The sequence below is a fragment of the Conger conger genome, chromosome 12, assembly GCF_963514075.1.
Source record: "Conger conger chromosome 12, fConCon1.1, whole genome shotgun sequence".
Classification (NCBI taxonomy): Eukaryota; Metazoa; Chordata; class Actinopteri; order Anguilliformes; family Congridae; genus Conger; species Conger conger.
Window position 1 is genome coordinate 27,501,520 of NC_083771.1, and position 19,746 is coordinate 27,521,265.

At 43.3% G+C, this 19,746-nt stretch overlaps 1 protein-coding gene across 1 annotated transcript; it reads right to left on the bottom strand.

Annotated features, from left to right (window-relative positions):
- Positions 1-5,637: 5,637 nt before the first annotated feature.
- On the bottom strand, positions 5,638-15,871 carry LOC133142540 (glutathione hydrolase 1 proenzyme-like). Its single transcript, XM_061263817.1, has 12 exons — positions 15,705-15,871; positions 15,322-15,452; positions 14,392-14,481; positions 12,528-12,720; positions 11,484-11,647; positions 11,019-11,168; positions 10,103-10,239; positions 9,531-9,718; positions 8,668-8,795; positions 7,159-7,271; positions 6,659-6,772; positions 5,638-6,280 (listed from the first exon to the last, which is right to left on the bottom strand). The coding sequence occupies exons 1-12, from the start codon at positions 15,869-15,871 to the stop codon at positions 6,137-6,139; spliced, it is 1,719 nt and encodes a 572-aa protein (XP_061119801.1). The 3' UTR covers positions 5,638-6,136.
- Positions 15,872-19,746: the final 3,875 nt, after the last annotated feature.

Sequence of the window (19,746 nt, forward strand, 5' to 3'; positions counted from 1 at the left end):
GTGGCAGGTTGAAAGAGCCAGGTATGGAGTTTAGCCAGAACACTGGGGAACCCCTGCTCTTTACTTTGAGTGTCGTGTGATCTTTAATGACCACAGTGAGTCAGGACCCTGGTTTAACATCTAATCTGAAAGGTAGTGTCTCCTACAGGACAGTTTCCCCATCACTGCACTGAGGCATTGGGATTTATTTGAGCAGAGGGCCCTCAAACAAAAATGCTCTATTCAAAATAAAGAAATAATTTAGCTGGGTGGCCTAATTTCTGATTAAATACCAACATAATGGCAAACATAAAACTCTACATTTGTCTCAGCCTACTTAGTCTGCCCCGGCAACCCAGAATATACTTTCTAAATGTTCTTCTAAATAAAATGTTGCAAAATGAATGCTTCCTGGTCTTAAATCCTAAATGTTGTATTCATATTCATAACTGAGTAATGAATGTAAATGTTGTGATTAATAAATCATGAACAGCTTGATAAATGAAATGAAATGGTTATACGTCATGATTTTGGCATGTGAAAAATCAATACCCAAGGGCATAGATATGGAGGGGTTTGTTAGGGCTTTCGCAAAAAAAGTGTGCTTTGAGTACTTTGTTTGCTGTGGGAATAACTTTTTTTCCCTTTAACCGTCTTTTTCTTGTAGAAACAATCAACAGTTCTAGTTCCAGTTCCAGGAAAAACATTAGAAACAACTTTAAACATTACCTTTGTGTGTAAAATGTTAGCTGCTTCATTTCTTGCTGAAAGCTGTCCTGAGGTTCAGTGCAGCAGCTTTCAATGATTGACAGTGCGGTACGTCCTGTTCCCGGGATGGACGGGCATTCCGTGCTGTCATCCTGAACACACTCTGACATGCTTCAGTCTTTTGGTGTGGTTTCCACTCCGTTTGAACCTGACACATCAAACAGCACACGGCACGTGTGCCTACCTGCCGCAGCCCCGAGGTGCCATCAAGGGCTGAACGCATTTGGGGCCAAGTCATTTTTCGGGCACTGAATACTGTATTTTTTTGCACGTGTTTTACAACAGGCTACAGTCAGAAGTCAGAATCGGTGAACTCCTGTTGACACATTTCGCGAATCACAGCAGAAATAATAATAATAATAATAATAATAATAATAATAATAATAAATAATAATAATGAGTGTTGTGAAATAAGTGCAACAATACAAACTTATCAGTTAGCTATAATGAAGGCCACAAGACAATGAAACAGCACTGCCATTGTCATAGCACAGGAACTCCACTGGGCCCTGTGAGTTCTCTAGTGGTATAGTGGTTCTCACTATACACAATAAAACAGAAGACTGTAGAGGCAGCAACCAGGACACATACATTATCACATTTTCTGATGACAGACATTCTTGATCTATTGAGTGAGGACATACATGCATCTATCCACTCACTGAGCACACAATGGGGTTATACACCACACTAGATTACCATTATTGGTGTCTGTATTGCTCTGTCCTGTATTGTGCAGGGGTTTTTTTTGTATGATATTGTGTTGTGTATGATATTGTGTTGTGTTTTGTACAGTGTTGCTATTAGTCCTCTTACGCAATTCTCCTTTAGGGACAATAAAGTTAATCTTATCTTAACTTATCATATCATATCTTGTCTTATCATCTGCTGTCTTATCTAACACCTGGTGACAGTAGGGATACCGACCCTCCTGGACTGCCTGGGAGTCTTTGTCACCTGGGAATTTTTTAATGTTTATTTTTCTGCCATTACAACAAACAAATTAAATACATGTGAGTACAATAAAGAGACTTCCCTTCACAAAAACGCACAGGCTTGCTGGCACAGGCCCTTTTTTATTGATATCATGATAAGAGCTAATGTTATACTGTCAACAAACATGGTCATTAATGGGTCATGGACGAGGCAACGTGATGTATTTGACAGTGTAGGTATTAGTATGGGAAAGGGCATAGTCACAAAACATCTGGACTTTGTCCAACCTTGGATAAAAGGTGTCAGGGCACGCAGGTTTCATTGTTAGCTGAGAACACCTGTCTGTCGTATTTCATGCACTATGCGAATCGTTCAGAACAGTCATCCACAGGCTGCGGTTGTTTAATGGAGGCAGACACCACCATTTCTTCACAACACTGAATTATTAGCACAAAACTGAGAAACCTGCAGACATTACAAACAAAATGAGGTGGTTGAAAATGGGGTGTGTGTGTGTGTGTGTGTGTGTGGGGGGGGGGGGATTTACTGCCCTAATCTAGAGCCCCTGTTATTTCAAGACATTTCAATGAACAATAACTATAAAAAAACACACCAGATTCTTCCACAGGCTCAATCTTTTATCGTTTTATTGGTTGGCTGCTGGAGAGACTTGACTGCGCATGCAGATTCCGTCTAATAGCAGTAATGCCAAGACATGCAGGCTCGCCCTTTGGACATGCTTACCTTAAAAAGAATGCAATTGTGTATTATGTGATGGCGCTGTGTGTAGGCGAGTGAAGTCATTCCTCTGTCCAAAGCCTGCATGCAGTGCACAGTGGCCTTAACACAACAATATGTAAGTGCAGTAGACTAATGTGGGATACCAAAATATTACAAATATTTTCATATCTATTATATATATATATATTTCTCAGCCAAAATAGTCATACAGCGAAAGAACAAGAAAGAGTAAAGCAGAGTTTGATTCTGAATTGCAGATATAATCACTGAAACAATGCACAGAATGGCAAGACCATTATACACAAATGTGGCACAGAAGGTTGTATGACCAAATCTACTTGTACAATTTCAGGTTTACCATTATTTACTCAACCTACCAGGGAAAGCCTTTAAAATAACAGTATTGGAGCTTGTGGGGCCCAAGTGGAAGGGAACAGCAACAACAAAAATAAACAATGAATTTCTCGGTCTTGCCTTGTACACATACCACGCCACACAGATGGGTGTTTTCCTACTGTTCACATTTGAATGATGCTCACCATACCACATCAAGAAATGCACCAATTTGTGGCTCATACAGTTAGCTCTTCAACAACATAAGCATAACAGAACGAGAACTACATTCTGAGTTTGTTCATTGCATCCTGCATCTTCATTGCAAAAATCTTTAGGGATTTTGGGAGGGGCAGTCTGTACATGTGATAATAAAAAGAGCACTTTACAATATGGTCACATGAACTGGCATTAACTAATATTTTTTTCCATTGAGTTCAAAATGAAAATTAAACTGGAGAAACAATTCTTGTAGTATCTGCTGCATACCTGGCAGCAGCACTAGGGTTTGAGCCTCATTTGATACCTTGGAAGCTTGATCACTTAACACCATTTTAGCCAACAAATGTGTTCCAAACGTACTGCATCAGCGTAATTTACAGCTGAGCCTAGTCCCACCCCCCCAGTTGTAGGACAACCTGAGAACAAGATATCCAGACTCTGAATATGTTGATAGGTCACAGGCATCAGGAAGACAGGGCATGCAATGGATATACTAAATATTGTGCAGAAGCCCATGTGCTTGATTGAGAAATGCAATTTAAAGCGGTCTTGTGGGCTGGGTGAGAGGCTCATAAATACAGTCACGGTTAGAGGCAGTTACAGTATACGGCACTGTCTCTGTAATCAGCTCTGAGTTTACACCCTATTTCACAATGAGGAAACGACTTCAGAACAAGGTTTGTTGGGTGTCGGTTATATTCACACAAGGAAAAAGATCGCCAAACAAATTATCCCCCAATTGAAATTTACTGGCAAGATAACAATATAATAAATAATATAATACAGGTCATGGTGGAGCTAAAATTGATTTTTATCATGGATTGATCATATTTTTAAAAAGGATAATAGAGGAAAGGGTTTCAACAGTACAAAATGACCCCCCCCCCCCCCCCCAAAACCCTCACCCTAACCCAAACCCTCCCCCCCCATTCAATAGTTTGTCTTCAGGCAACTACCCATCCACATCCACGCAATCTGAACACAGCTACAGATCATAATTTAAACATTAAACGGTGGGAACTGATTCTATCTTCATGATTCATTGCGTGTCCTGCATCAGTAATGAACATTTGATGTGCATACTGTATTACAGTGGTGTGAAAAAGTGTTTGCCCCCTTCCTGATTTCCTTTTTCTTTTTTCTTTTTTTCTTTTTTTTTGCATGTTTGTCACACTTAAATGTTTCAGATCAAACAAATTTTAATATTAGTCAAAGACAAAAAAAAATCCAAACCTACATGGCCCTGTGTGAAAAAGTGATTGCCCCCCCCCTGTTAAAACATTACTCAACTGTGGTTTATCAAACCTGAGTTCAATTTCTCTAGCCACACCCAGGCCTGATTACTGCCACACCTGTTCTCAATCAAGAAATCACTTAAATAGGACCTGCCTGACAAAGTGAAGTAGACCAAATGATCCTCAAAAGCTAGACATCATGCCGAGATCTAAAGAAATTCAGGAACAAATGAGAAAGAAAGTAATTGAGATCTATCAGTCTGGAAAAGGTTATAAAGCCATTTCTAAAGCTTTGGGACTCCAGCGAACCACAGTGAGAGCCATTATCCACAAATGGCGAAAACATGGAACAGTGGTGAACCTTCCCAGGAGTGGCCGGCCGACTAAAATTACCCCAAGAGCGCAGCGACGACTCATTCAAGAGGTCACAAAAGACCCCACAACAACATCCAAAGAACTGCAGGCCTCACTTGCCTCAGTTAAGGTCAGTGTTCATGACTCCACCATAAGAAAGAGACTGGGCAAAAATGGCCTGCATGGCAGAGTTCCAAGACGAAAACCACTGCTGAGCAAAAAGAACATTAAGGCTCGTCTCAATTTTGCCAGAAAACATCTTGATGTTCCCCAAGACTTTTGGGGAAATACTCTGTGGTCTGACAAGACAAAAGTTGAACTTTTTGGAAGGTGTGTGTCCCATTACATCTGGCGTAAAAGTAACACCGCATTTCAGAAAAAGAACATCATACCAACAGTAAAATATGGTGGTGGTAGTGTGATGGTCTGGGGCTGTTTTGCTGCTTCAGGACCTGGAAGACTTGTTGTGATAAATGGAACCATGAATTCTGCTGTCTACCAAAAAAAACCTGAAGGAGAATGTCCGGCCATCTGTTCATGACCTCAAGCTGAAACGAACTTGGGTTCTGCAGCAGGACAATGATCCAAAACACACCAGCAAGTCCACCTCTGAATGGCTGAGGAAAAACAAAATGAAGACTTTGGAGTGGCCTAGTCAAAGTCCTGACCTGAATCCTATTCAGATGCTGTGGCATGACCTTAAAAAGGCGGTTCATGCTGGAAAACCCTCCAATGTGGCTGAATTACAACAATTCTGCAAAGATGAGTGGACCAAAATTCCTCCACAGGGCTGTAAGAGACTCATTGCAAGCAAACGCTTGATTGCAGTTGTTGCTGTTAAGGGTGGCCCAACCAGTTATTAGGTTTAGGGGGCAATTACTTTTTCACACAGGGCCATGTAGGTTTGGATTTTTTTTCTCCCTTAATAATAAAAACCTTCATTTAAAAACTGCATTTTGTGTTTACTTGTGTTGTCTTTGACTAATATTTAAATTAGTTTGATGATCTGAAACAAACATGCAAAAAAATAAGAAATCAGGAAGGGGGAAAACACTTTTTCACACCACTGTATATCATGCCACAGGACATAGCATTTCACATAATTAATTACAGTCTCCTGGAGATTACGATTCCTCTTCTAACGATGATCATTTTGATGCAGGTGAAGATAATAGTGATGATGATAATTATACTTGTGATTAAATTATATTGAGGATGACGATAGTGCTAGCGATGATGATGCTTTTGATGATGACATCCTCATAAGCATAATCATCATAATTGATGAAAATTAGGTGAGGAGAGATAGAAGAAGCCCCACCCAGATCACTTTCATCCAAGGCACCGTGGAATTCAACACAAGAACCCTTCCAGGATTTTTGGAATGTTTTGGAGTCTGTGTTCCAGAACTCTGCTTGTCACATCAGCATTAGAATCTTAGATGGTTGATCGTTACATCAGCATCGTAATGTTCACATGAGAACGTTCTCATCACACGTTTGTGATCTCATGCCATAGAGGGTTAAAGGGTGGTTCTGGTCGTAGTTCAGGTTCAGGTTTTAGGTTCATCAGTACCCTGCTGAGTAGCCACCCTTTCTGGGGTCCGATTCCGCATAGAGCCGGTCTCCCTGTCGCATCACCGTCTGCACATCCGCGATCTTGTCCCGCATCTCTAGAGCGTGGTTACGCTGCTCCAAACCAGCCATCACACCCTGATAAATACACAAACACACACACATAATGGTAAATGGTAAATGGTTGGCATTTATATAGCGCCTTTATCCAAAGCGCTGTACAATTGATGCTTCTCATCCACCCATTCATACACACATTCACACACTGACGGCGATTGGCTGCCATGCAAGACGCCAACCAGCTTGTCAGGAGCATTTGGGGGTTAGGTGTCTTGCTCAGGGGACACTTCGACACAGCCCGGGCGGGGGATCGAACCAGCAACCCTCCAACCGCCAGACGACTGCTCTTACTGCCTGAGCCATGTCGCCCCCACGTGCACCATGTGAGCTGATATGCAGTTTCTCCAATGAGACATCAGCATGAGATACCTACGCAGCAGTTATGACATCACCCACCTTGTCGAAGCCTTTCTCGAGGAGCGTGACGTTCGGGTACAGCTGGTTGTGCAGCCGGGGTTCAGCCACCGACCTCTTCAGGTCGTACTCGAAGAACAGTGCATTCAGGATGACCTGGGAGGGATTCAGCAGGTCGGAGGGAGGACAATTGGGAACACATAGGAACATACCGGAGGGGGGCGGGCAGGGATTCTATAGGTACAGATGTGTGTGTGTGTGTGTGTGTGTGTGTGTGTGTGTCTGTTTGTGTGTGCATGTGTGTGTGCGTGTGTGTATGTGTCTGTGTGTGTGTCTGTGTGTGTGCATGTGAGTGTGTGTGTCTCTGTGTGCGTGTGCGTGCATGTGAGTGTGCTCGTGTGAGTGTGTGTCTGAGTGTGTGTGTGTGTGTGTGCGTGTGTCTGTGTGTGTGCATGTGAGTGTGCTTGTGTGTGCGTGTGTGTGTGAGAGAGACAGAGAACCATGTGGGAGGGGACACAGATGTAGGAAGTGGGCAGGCTCACCAATGCAGTTGCTGTGGTGATCCTGGTCCCACCCGCGGCCCCCACCACCATTTTGACTGTGTTGCTTTTGTCCAAAAGGATGGCTGGACACATGGAGGACATGGGCCTTTTACCTGCAGGGGAAATGCACATACCGTAAATCCTCAAATTGTGTCCGGGGTCTTTTATTTACTTAGGCTGCACAAAGCACAGGCCTTTATTTGGGGCAGGCTTGTATTCGAGGCAGGCCTTTATTTCTTATTAGGCTTCTGTTGTAGAATTTTATTCTTAGAAATAAAGTAAAAGGCTACACTTAAAGTGGGCCAACACTGTTCAACACTTCCTGTAACCGTTCAGAAATCAATTAGTGTAGGCTAATCAGGAAACACCGTTTGGTAAGTCATAGTGTCAGTCTTAACAGACTTAGTTTACTGCAAATATTCTCAAACACAATAAATCACATGCAAGTCCAGAATCCATAAAATAACAACTTGCCAGACACGCCTTCATGAACAATAACAAATTAGCGTAGATAACAGCAAGTTAAGGATCTTTTTTTCCTAAAGTGCGTTTTATTGTGAGACATGCGTTTCGTTTGGAACAGCATACCGGTAGGCTATCAAAAGATTTTTGCTTTGGTTTGGGATTTCATTTACTTTTGGACTGTTCTATTACTAAATGTTGTGCCTGATGGGCACTGAAATCTGGGGGGTATTTGATGGTTCACTGTTAAGTTTTATGTGGTTGAAAGAGTGTCGGGATTTCCACCCGTCTGTTTATTGCGAGCCAAGGCAGCCGCTTTCATTCATTCATTGAACGTGCGCTGTGCTGTGAATACATGGAAACCTTATTGCGTAGCCAAGTAGCCTAAATTGAGTTAATTTTTAATTTTGCCTGATTTACTTTTTATTGAATTCGTAGGCTGGAATGCCTCGCAGCAACAATTGAGTTTAAATGTATACTGCTTCAGCCTTTGGCAAGCTACTTAGAAGGGGGCGGCAAGCGACTGGTAGCCCATGGTGTAGGACAAAGACTTTTCATTGGCAACAGTATTAAACCAACCAACAATATAAAATATTAAGAAGAGCTCTTTTATTTCATTGAGTTAAATCGAAACAATGTCTTCTAGTGCTCATGGACTGATAGCCCTTACTGGAAGGCAATATTACCCCGGCTTGTATTTGGGGGCCGGCCTTTATTTGTCCGAATCGGCCATGCCCCCGGCTATTATCCGAGGCCCGGCTTCAAATAGAATCCTGGACACAATTTGAGGATTTACTGTACTGTCTTACATGTCATCATGACAAGCATCTAACAACAGCCATGCCCTTAACTGAAAAAGCTCACATGGACAAAGCCATTAGTGCAGCTCAGTGAGCGGGGGGCTGCCTGCTGCTTTCCCATTGGACTGGCCTCTAAATTCTGCACATAAATTCTGAGCTCTCCACCTCCAAGGACAAAAGAAGAATGTGGTTCAACAGAAACAGAAATATTTACAGGAGGTCCCCCGCACCCAGACGTGAGCCTCACCTGGACGGATATAGTTGTTGGGGGAAGGAGGCACTTCAAAGTAATTGGTAATATTTGGGGAGCTGAAGTCGTCCATCTCGTTGTTGAGGATAATGCCCGTTGATGGTGATCGTACTTTGGAGCCAAAGCTGTGGAGAGCATTAAAATAGTGAGACCAGCACCCTGTCAGTACCTCACCCTGTCAGTACCCCACACAGCACCCTGTCAGTACCTCACCCTGTCAGTACCCCACACAGCACCCTGTCAGTACCTCACCCTGTCAGTACCCCACACAGCACCCTGTCAGTACCTCACCCTGTCAGTACCCCACACAGCACCCTGTCAGTACCTCACCCTGTCAGTACCCCACCCAGTGCCCTGTCAGTACCTCACACAGCACCCTGTCAGTACCTCACACAACGCCCTGTCAGTACCTCACCCAGTCAGTACCCCACACAGCACCCTGTCAGTTCCTCAGACAACACCCTGTCAGTACCTCACACTGTCAGTACCCCACACAACACCCTGTCAGTACCTCACACTGTCAGTACCCCACACAACACCCTGTCAGTACCTCACACAGCACCCTGTCAGTACCACACCTAATACCCGGTCAGTACCTCAAGGTGTGCCCTGTCAGTACCCCACCCTGTAAGTACCCCTGCCTGTCAGTACCCCACACAACACCCTGTCAGTACCCCACATAACACCCTGTCAGTACCCCACACAGCACCCTGTCAGTACCCCACCCTGTCAGTACCCCACACAACACCCTGTCAGTACCTCACACAGCGCCCTGTCAGTACCCCACCCTGTCAGTACCCCACACAGCACCCTGTCAGTAACCTATCAGTACCGCACCATGTCAGTACCCCATCTCTCACTAGTGGTTGATGGTGCTGGTGGCGGCCACAGCGCTCCCATCCTCGGCAACAACGGACAGGTGGGCGGTGCCGTGGTTGTCTGGGAGAGTGAATTCAGATTCATAGTAGCTGGTTGGGTGTGTGGTGTTGTCAGTAATCCTGCGTCGAATATCATTGGCTAATTCGTCGGAGGTTATGTTGCGAATCAGCTGAGGGAAAGAGAGAGGAAGCTACTTCACAGCACACAGTGCAGTCACGGTGACACGTGAGGAAAACACGTCATTTATCACTATCCAGTCAGAGCGGACACGGATACATCATTTAAAAAATGATGGAGGATTAGGAGCAGACATACATATTGTCTCTCATAAATAATACAATTTTGGCTTGGCTATTTCGTTAATGAAGCACAATGAGGTGTCGTGAAGCAAAGGCCTTGTAGTAAGTGAATATGTGAATACTTTAATTCACATGTGAAAGAGTGATTTTCACATGTGAAAAAGCAAAACTCCCATATATTATTTTTCCAGAAGGGTGCACCCCACAGGACTATGGCTGGGGTAAGGGTGCAGCCGGATGTTGGAGGCGCTCACCTCTGTGATGTTCAGGAAAGCAGGGTCCCCGAGTCTGGTCCGCTGGGCGTAGGCAAACCGGAAGGATTCTGTGATGCGGTGGTACGTCAGAGCCTTCTGCTCAGGGGAGGAGACGCTCGCCCCAGTGAGCCCAAAACCTAGGGGTCCAAAAAAAGATTTGGACAGCTGTTACTTTGCTTTTGATTGCCATTGGAGTCTGTTATTGCCGTTTGTTAACATGAGGACCAGAGTTCTACCAACAAAAGTCAAGGAAGCCATTATGATGCTGAGAAAAAAGAGAAAAAAAAACCTTCAGAGGTAGGCCAAACAACAGGCTTAAGAAAACAAACTACTTGGAATATCATTAAGAAGAAGAAAGAACATAAATTGTACCACGGTCCAAATAATTACGGACCTCACGGTACATGCTGTACTTCAGCTGAATTGCTTCAGTAAATATCCAGCTCCATAAATGGACTATGTGTGTACAATGGTGGAATGACTTGCCTACCACTGTCAGCAGAATCCCTCCCCTTATTTCGACACAGACTAAAAACACACCTTTTCAAACTTTTCAAACTATACCTTAGTCCTCCCTCCTGATCCCCTCCCCCCTTCCAATATCGACTGTAGTCTAACCCTAACCCAAAAAAATATATATTAATTTCACTTACAATGACTGTCTTTTTGTTTAGAACAGCCCTTCATGCGTATTTTACTAGTTATGGATTTTATGCTTTAGCCTGTGGAAGAACCTATGCACTTGTAAATCGCTTTGAGAATGAGAATGAGAATGAGAATGAGAATGAGAATGAGAATGAGAATGAGAATGAGAATGAGAATGAGAATGAGAATGAGAATGAGAATGAGAATGAGAATGAGAATGAGAATGAGAATGAGAATGAGAATGTAATTAGGTTCCTGTTCCCCCCGTCACCTTGGAGGAGGTTCAGAATGAGGCCCAGGATGGGCCCGCTGGAGGGGGCGTTGGGGACCCCCATGGTGTACGGCCCCAGGCTGATATTCAAGGGGTGCTCGTCCAGGATGGGGGTGTAGTCCTGCAGGTCTTTCAGGGTCATAATGCCCCCTGTGGTAACCAAAATAGTTGATAAGTCCAAGTCAACTCAACACAGTGTACATTTTGGTTCTCGGGGGGTTTTTTATAAGGACAAGTCAGCACGCCAGTCCAAAAGTGTGTTGACACAGACTTACTACCTTTCCAGCTGCGATAGGAGAGCAGAATCATATGATTGACAGACCTGACATATATACTGTGTCATCTACTCACACAAGACAGTCAAAACAATACAATTTTCTAGGAAGCAAATCACTGAACTCAGTGAGCCACTGATCACACAAATTAGCTCTGCCCGAAATGGGTAATGAGGCTGAAATAAAGCACCTGCAGCCTTTATGTCATTTACGATGTTCTCCGCCATGGTCCCGTTATAGAAAGCCTCTGCTCCATTGACAGACAGTTGCTCATAGGTCTTGGCCAGCTTGGGAAATGTAATTTTGTTATTCTCCTTCAGAATGTCTGTTTTGCTTGAGTCACAAAATACCTCACTGAAATATAAAATGAGAAAAACAAAGACAAAAGAACAAGAAATCTGTTAGAACCCAATTCGGATGAATTTACATATGTACCGTGTACATGCTCACAGCTGTACCCGTTCTGAACGAGATAGTGATATTCCAGACATACTGCGGATTCAAAAGAAAGGTGTAGTGCTCAGTGTTGAGTAACAGTGGTGTAGTGCTCAGTGTTGAGTAACAGTGGTGTAGTGCTCAGTGTTGAGTAACAGTGGTGTAGTGCTCAGTGTGGAGTAACAGTGGAGTAGTGGTCAGTGTTGAGGTACAGTGGTGCAGTGGTCAGTGTTGAGGTGCAGTGGTGTAGTGGGCAGTGTTGAGTAACAGTAGAGTAGTGTCAGAGTTGAGTAAAAGTGGAGTATTGCTCAGTGTTGAGTAACCGTGGAGTAGTGGTCAGTGTGGAGTAACCGTGGAGTAGTGGTCAGTGTTGAGGTACAGTGGTGCAGTGGTCAGTGTTGAGGTACAATGTCATAGTGGTCAGTGTTGAGTAACAGTAGAGTAGTGGTCAGTGTTGAGTAACAGCAGAGTAGAGGTCAGTGTTGAGTAACAGTAGAGTAGAGGTCAGTGTGGAGTAACAGTGGTGTAATGGTCAGTGTTGAGTAACAGTGGAGTAGTGGTCAGTGTTGTGTAACAGTGGTGTAGTGGTCAGTGTGGAGTAACAGTGGAGTAGTGGTCAGTGTTGAGTAACAGTGGTGTAGTGGTCAGTGTCGAGTAGCAGTGCAGTAATGGTCAGTGTCGAGTAACAGTGGTGTAGTGGTCAGTGTTGAGTAACAGTGGTGCAGTGGTCAGTGTGTGGAGTAACTGTAGAGTAGCAGTGATTGCAGTCTGGCTATGTAATAAGCTGTGTGACTCTCACCATAAAGCAGTATCATTGAGGATGGTGTCCTTGTTGCTTGCTATGGCGCGTGCTAGTGCTCCGCCCACAGGGAAACCCTCGCTGGCCAGCCGAATACTGGGGGTGAAAAGCTCCTTCCACGGGAGCCTGCCGTGCCTCTTGTGCGCCAAACCGTACCCACGAATCTCCCCTGGGACCGCAATCGACAACCCACCTGCCAAACATTTACAGGCCGTGTTCAAAACTGTTAATTTCCTTACTGTTGCATATGTAAAGTCCACTGGATGAGAAAGTCATTAAGTAGGCGAAATGTTTCCCAAAATGTAGCACTGATGACATACACTTAGTGAACACTTTTGTAAGATGGAAATTATTAACATCTGGCATTATCACTCAGGGCTGGTCAGCTTGCTGGCTTCCTCTGGTATTGTGGAATATGTGGCTGTAAAGTAATTTAACCCCAGGAGCATGCACCCCCACTATCTCCGCACCCATACGGGCAGGGGAAGACTCAGGCCTCCAGCCATGAAATTCGTTACGACGGGGCAACATTCTTTACGGCACAGAGGTTGGGAGGAAATACTTCCTGCTAGGCCCTGACCTTCTCCTGAACCCCCCTTTATTGCTCTCTCCCTCTTTACTCAGTCACTAAATGATGTGTACAGCACAGGATGTTTCATGACAAAGTCAGTTTAGATAATATTCATGTTTAGTATTATTCTGATCGTTTCAGTGCGACTGGTGCAATGGTTTTATTTCTGCAACAGCAAACCCTGGACATCATAACCAACCAGGAATCAGGGAGAAACTGTGTGGAGCTCTGCCCCAGTGAAAGCCATGTGCCTCAACCCCCCTGCGTTTCCTGGGGAGGCGTGGCTCCAAATTCCAGATGGGTTAACATCAAAGGCCAGATTTTGGATGTAAGGACAGTAAACTAAGCAATCTGGGAGAATGCAATCAGCCTTTCTACGTACAGGGTGTCTGTAGCCAGACTCCCGTATGTAGCTTTTATTACCAGGTATGACTTTTAAGACTCCGTAATTTGGTTTCTATTGTAATGCTTTTTGATTTGGAACTAGTGTGTAATTACGTATGTAACCTGCCTGGTAAAATAAATTGTTAAAACTTGATCTGTGTGGTTTCGCTTACTGACACTCAATGTTATACAGGGAATGCTTGGTTTACCCCCTCAAACTGGTCTAGGGAGGATGAATATTTACGCTTAATGTATCACGGCGTATAGCACCCGTAGACCTATGATGGTAAATCCCTCGCCTCCACGTGGTAGTTCATTCATGTCGAGCACAGCCGTAGCTAGGTTGGTCTGCTTGGGTCCCTAGTCTGTAAACAGATATATCCAAGAGTAGCTATTCCTGCGACCTCTGTGATGACTATAGATATCTAGTCAGTTCGTGAGACGTGCACATAACGCGTGATGTGACATGCGGTGGTACCAGCAGAGGACTGTTCGGAGAGTAAATCTCAGTATAGGATTCCTATAGCGATCAAGTCAAAATTTTCAATAAGAAATCTACCTAATGTGGATAACTAATCTAAATTATTATTCTAAAATGGAGTCAGATAAACGAAGGTGAATCTATTGGCCCTATGGTGGAGATTCTCGGTCAGCCCGGACCAGTAAAGAGCGGAAGGCAGAGTGGTACTACTGCCTTTGTATCGTGGTTTATTTATTGGCTGATCTAGAATCTCCGTATAGGGGCCACTAATTTTTAATCCTATTAGTATTCTTTCAGCAACACCAGAAGGACGAGCACGCTGATACCTTCAGCCCTCACTAAATTCCGTCATTGGGTTAGCGTGGGGTTTTACACTTTATTTGGTATTTATTAGACTTATAAAAAAGTTATCAGCAAAAGAAGTTCACCTTTGCGGGCGAGAAGTGCATCACTTCCAAACATGCCTTCAGTGGCCAACATGGGCGCTGTTTCTCTCGCATCAATGGTCTCCATCTTTCCTTAATTTTTAAAAGAAAACACATAAAATCATGGTTCATATATATATATATATATATATATATATATATATATATATATATATATATGTGAATCATGATACAGATATTGCAGCTGTACAGGTATGTGTACCTGAAGAGGTGTGCAGGTGTGTGTAATGTGTTGTAGTAGTGTAGAGGCATGTGTACCTGTAGAGGTGTTGTAGGGAAAATTCACGGAACAAGAGATCTCCCTCCTAATCATGATAATCAATCACAAGTCAAAATCAGACTCAACCCGAATGACGCAACCCTAATGAGCAAGCTGGTTCCTCCAAAACTCTTAATGATTCATGCTAAAAGTGTATCAATATATATATGTGGCTTGTAATCAATATATCACATATACGGTGCCTGTTATCAAATCAATATTAAATACAGCTGAGCTTATGGAAACGCAAGAAACCACAGTGTCAACTGTAGAAATTAAAAGCAAAGAATGCATCAGGCTAAATAACTACATTTACTCACTTAGAAGAGAATAATGATTTTGTTTAGTATGCCTGTGTTTAGTATGCCTGTATATTTTCAATGATTCACTGCTGATAAGTTTGTGTTAGAAGTGCATAAGTGACCCATGTGTAACCTGAGTTGAATAGAGCGTAGATGTGTGTGTACCTGTACAGGTGTGTGTAATGTGTTGTAGCAGTGTATAGGTGTGTGTACCTGTAGAGGTGTGTGTAATGTGTTGTAGCAGTGTAGAGGTGTGTGTACCTGTACAGGTGTGTGTAATGTGTTGTAGCAGTGCAGAGGTGTGTGTACCTGTACAGGTGTGTGTAATGCGTTGTAGCAGAGTGTGTGTACCTGTAGAGCTGTCATAGATGGTGAGGAAGAGTCCTCCTCCAATGCCCATGCTGTGAGCGTTCACCAGCCCCACACAGAGCAGAGAGGCTATCGAGGCATCCACTGCTGAGCCACCTTTCTGTAGGATTTCACTGAAACAGAGCACAGCATGAGTGTGTGTGTCTGCGTGTATGTGTGTGTGTGTGTGTGTGTGAGAGAGAGAGAGTGTGCCTGTGTGAATGTGTGTGTGTGTGTGGGTCCGAGTGAGTGTGCCTGTGTGTGTGTATGCGTGTGTGTGTGTGAGTTCCCTGCTGAAACAGCTCGTACCAGCTCAACCAGCTGGTGTGCCTGTGTGTGTCTGTGCCTGTGTGTTCCTGTGTGTGTGTGTGTCAGTGTGTTTTTACCTGCCTATCTCCGAGCAGGTTCCTGAATCAGTAGCCACAGCTGCTTTGCTGAAATATGATGGTGAGGACGATGACCTCCGCTCCACCCCAAAAAACACCCCGAGGAAGATGCACACCACCGCCACCAGCAACACTGCCAAGCCCAATACGATTGATTTCTGCACCATCCTTCTGCTGGAGCCACAAACACAAACACAAACACACATACAGGCACGCACGAGAACACGAGACACATAGCAGACAGAATAGGCTAGTGAGATTAGGGTAAAAGTAAGAGACAGGGTTGCAGACTAAAATAGTCAAGATCACCCGTCACAAAATGACTTTGTATTTATTCTGTAAAATGCTTCCTCATTTCCCATTATATCAATAACAACAACAGAGAGATTCAGAATCATTTCTGGCTTGAACCCAACTTTTTTATGGGCCTTTTAATTTGCTAAAACTACTTTTCCCATTAAGTGCACAATGTCTGAACCTGTCAACATTTTGACACGTGGCAACACGGAAATGCGTTATAAATATAAATATTTAAGAATTTCATCTAAACGACTGTTAGAACATCAGAGGTCACCGCTGATGGTGCTCATAATGGTGTTCATAGCAAGCACATAATCACGAATACAAAATCGACGAAAGACCATTTGAAATTGCTGGAATTACCTTCTATATTAAATCGTATCCCACAAAAAGCAACAGACACTCTCTTAAAAGCATTCCAACGAGATCCACCTGTTCCTAATCCCACTCCTCCCACACGCTCAGAGGATCAGTGCGCATGGCCGTTTTTAAATGTTTTTCACGTTTAAGCATAATAGAAGAAAATACTGCAGCGACAGCACGACTCTAATGACTACCTTATTCATGTAATCAGCGTTATGACACGTCTAAGCCTGCAGCAACCTGACACAGGCTGACCACAGTGAGCGAATGCTTCTGCACTCCGAGAGCAATTGCCGTATGGTCGTGCTGATTGCGAAAAAATGATCATTTTGAATGAACATTTCCGTATAAATTAGATTATATGTGCGCGTCATAATTTATCTATTTATATATGTTAAGTTGCCCGAGCGCCGTATACTTCCGACAACCTTTTCTTTTGATATAGCACCACACGTTAAGAACACTGAAACATTGTGACTTTTATGATACAATATACACGCACAGTGTCAGTGAGGTATATCAATTACAATTACTGACTTTCATTTATATTTTATGATCAATTAAACCATTTCATCGCGCTGACTGTCGGTGGAACTAATTATAATTATTCTTTTTGATGGTTTTGAGCCTGATAAGTTCCGCAGCGTCAATAAATTGAACAGCCGCGCGGGAAACCACAACTTTACCCTGCAATGCGATGATTGAGGTGCATCTACATTCACCGCCACTGCTGTCTGACCCTCTGATATTATTCTGCCACAGCGAACCACCAAGCACATCTAGCGAGCGCAACACCAGCAGAACAGACAACATTAGTGATGAACGGATTTACCTGCTGTGATGGGAGCTAATGTGAGGTTTCAAACAGCTGGTTTACGCTTTCTTCGATGCGTAGGCTTTAGCCGAAGTGCAGCTCCGCTCAGAACTAGGGTCGCCTCCCTGTAACAGGTTCTACAGGGACAATGTCTGGCACTGCGTAATCGTCATGGTTCAATTAATCTTTAACCCCTGTCGGCATAATATAACCCGACTTATGTCATCGCATGTAGCGGAAAGTGCTTTGACTGAAACAAGAAGTGATGAATGTAAGGAGCCTATTTGCACTTTATCCTAAATAAGACATTAAAGTGTTGTTAATTTATTTAACATAATGAAACATAACATAATGGCAAGAACAGGCCATTCATGGTAGCAATGATCACCTTTTCCTACTACTAAAGTGTGCTTACTATACTGCTTAGTTTGCCCAAAAGCTAAATAGTATTTAGCACTGAACCAAGCCTGGCCTCCCAGTGTTTTTTTCCTCAACTACATGTCCTGGCAAGCTATTCCACACAATGACCGCACTGTGTGAAAAAAGCCTTCCTAATATCTGAAATTTATCCGTTGGCAATTTTCATTTATGCCCCCTTGTTATGCTCACTGAACTCACCCTGAAGAATCGCCTGTAGTTCACTTTGTTAATCCATTTAATGCATTTAAAAGCATCAATCAAATCATAGTCTCCTTTTACTAAGCTAAAAGATATTAAGCATCTTACATCTTTCCTCATAACGTTTATTCTTTATACATAGAATCAATCCAGTTGCCCTTCTCTTTGCTTCCATGTGGGATAATCCATGAATTACAGCCTTTCTTTATACAGAGCCGTAGTTATTGGACAAATAAAATTAACATAATATCAAAGGGCTCATATTTAATACTTGGTTGCTAGAGGATCTCTCCATTTCCCTAAGGGATACCACACTGATGCCATCACCCTGAGCATGGAACCTCGGCATGGTGATGGACAGCAGACTGTCCCTCTCCGAGAACATTGCGGCGGTGACCCGTTCATGCAGGTTCTTCCTGTACAACATACGGTGAATCCGCCCCTTTCTCACCCCCTACTCAACCCAGCTCCTGGTCCAAGCGATGGTTTTGTCCCTCCTGGACTACTGCTATTCCCTCTTGGCTGGCCTCCCAGCATCCGCCATCAGACCCCTCCAACTTATCCAGAATGCAGCAGCTCATCTGGTCTTCAACCTTCCCAAATATTCACATGTTACCCCCCTGCTTACTTCCCTCCACTGGTTGCCTGTCATGGCTCGCATCAAATTCAAAACATTGGTGCTAGCCTTCCAAAAAAAATAAAAATACAAAAAATCAAATTGAAATTGTACTTCCCTCTAGGGTCTTTCAGCGCACTTATCCCTGGTTGTGGGTATGCACTTTGTTGTACGTCTGCCAAATGCCATTAATGTAATGTAATGTAATGGAAGTCCCCCAAAGGACGTCTTCTATTTAGACGTAGGCATTTCAAATTTGTTGTAAAACCTTTTTGGCCATGAATTCTCAAGATAATTATTTGCCAAAGCATAACAGTGTCAGTGGCCATATTGAAAATGCTACTTTTTTGTTACGCAGGGAACAAGCTGTACACTGTTGGAAACGTAATGTCATTAGCTAACATGCTCCTCAGTCGTTACTTTAATGTAACATTGCAAATGCAAACATTTCACATAAAACATAGTGTTTTGTTATTAATATATGATGGTATGGGCTGAGCTTGCACGTATCAAGACTTCTTTCCCCCCATGTCTTTATAACCCCTACTGGTATGGCATATTGCAAGAAATGATAGCTAGATAGCTCGCTAGCTATGAAAAGTATTACAAAATAAAAACTGTAGACAATAAAAAAATGTATTCAACCAGGCCAAACCTGAATATGGATGAGCAGCACTCCCCTTCCCTCCCCGAACGCCGGAAAAATAAAATGGGCGGGATCTGCACTAGGGAAGCATGCTGGAAAAAGCAATATGAGCCCACATTGCCTGGACAGGGAGTTTTCTATGCAAATACTGCATTGAGCGAAACTGTGTTTTTTTTTGTGCCATTCTGCATCCCTCTGTATATTTATTCACCTCATGTTGGTACAATGTGAATTTGATGAGGCTCGTTGTGAAACATGTGGGTGACTGCCAAAGCCCTTTGTACCTAACCAGCAATTTAGCCCTGTGAACGCCTCCCACTAAAAATGGTCTTACAATAATGTTTAACTGGACCTGACAACAGTGAGTGACTAATGTCAGATTAGGAAGACTGCAATAAAGGTGACAGGTTCCCTGAGTAGAGGTGTATCCAGTGTTGAATAGTTTAGTAAGGAAAATGCAGTATTTTACACTTTATAAAACCCATAAAATGCCTTTGTTTCCATGTGTCTTTTGGAGACTCCAAATGTCCTTTTTGGAAAAGTGTCAAGATATAGATTAGAAAAAACAATGCAGAATGCTCATTTTTTGGTGATATTGTCCTCATTTGTGCAGTGTTGTGACTTGGCTCCATTGTGTTTCTAAGCATACCAGCCACAGCTACAATAATCTGTGGTCAAAAACAGA

What these genes read in the sequence shown, in the direction of transcription:
- LOC133142540 (XM_061263817.1), bottom strand. Translation starts at nt 15,871, where the DNA reads ATGGTGCAGAAATCAATCGTATTGGGCTTGGCAGTGTTGCTGGTGGCG. An exon ending in ACCTGCTCGGAGATAGGCAG is followed by an intron (nt 15,453 to 15,704) that starts GTAAAAACACAC and finishes GCTCTGTTTCAG; the next exon opens with TGAAATCCTACAGAAAGGTG. An exon ending in CTTTCCTGAACATCACAGAG is followed by an intron (nt 9,719 to 10,102) that starts GTGAGCGCCTCC and finishes TCTTTCCCTCAG; the next exon opens with CTGATTCGCAACATAACCTC.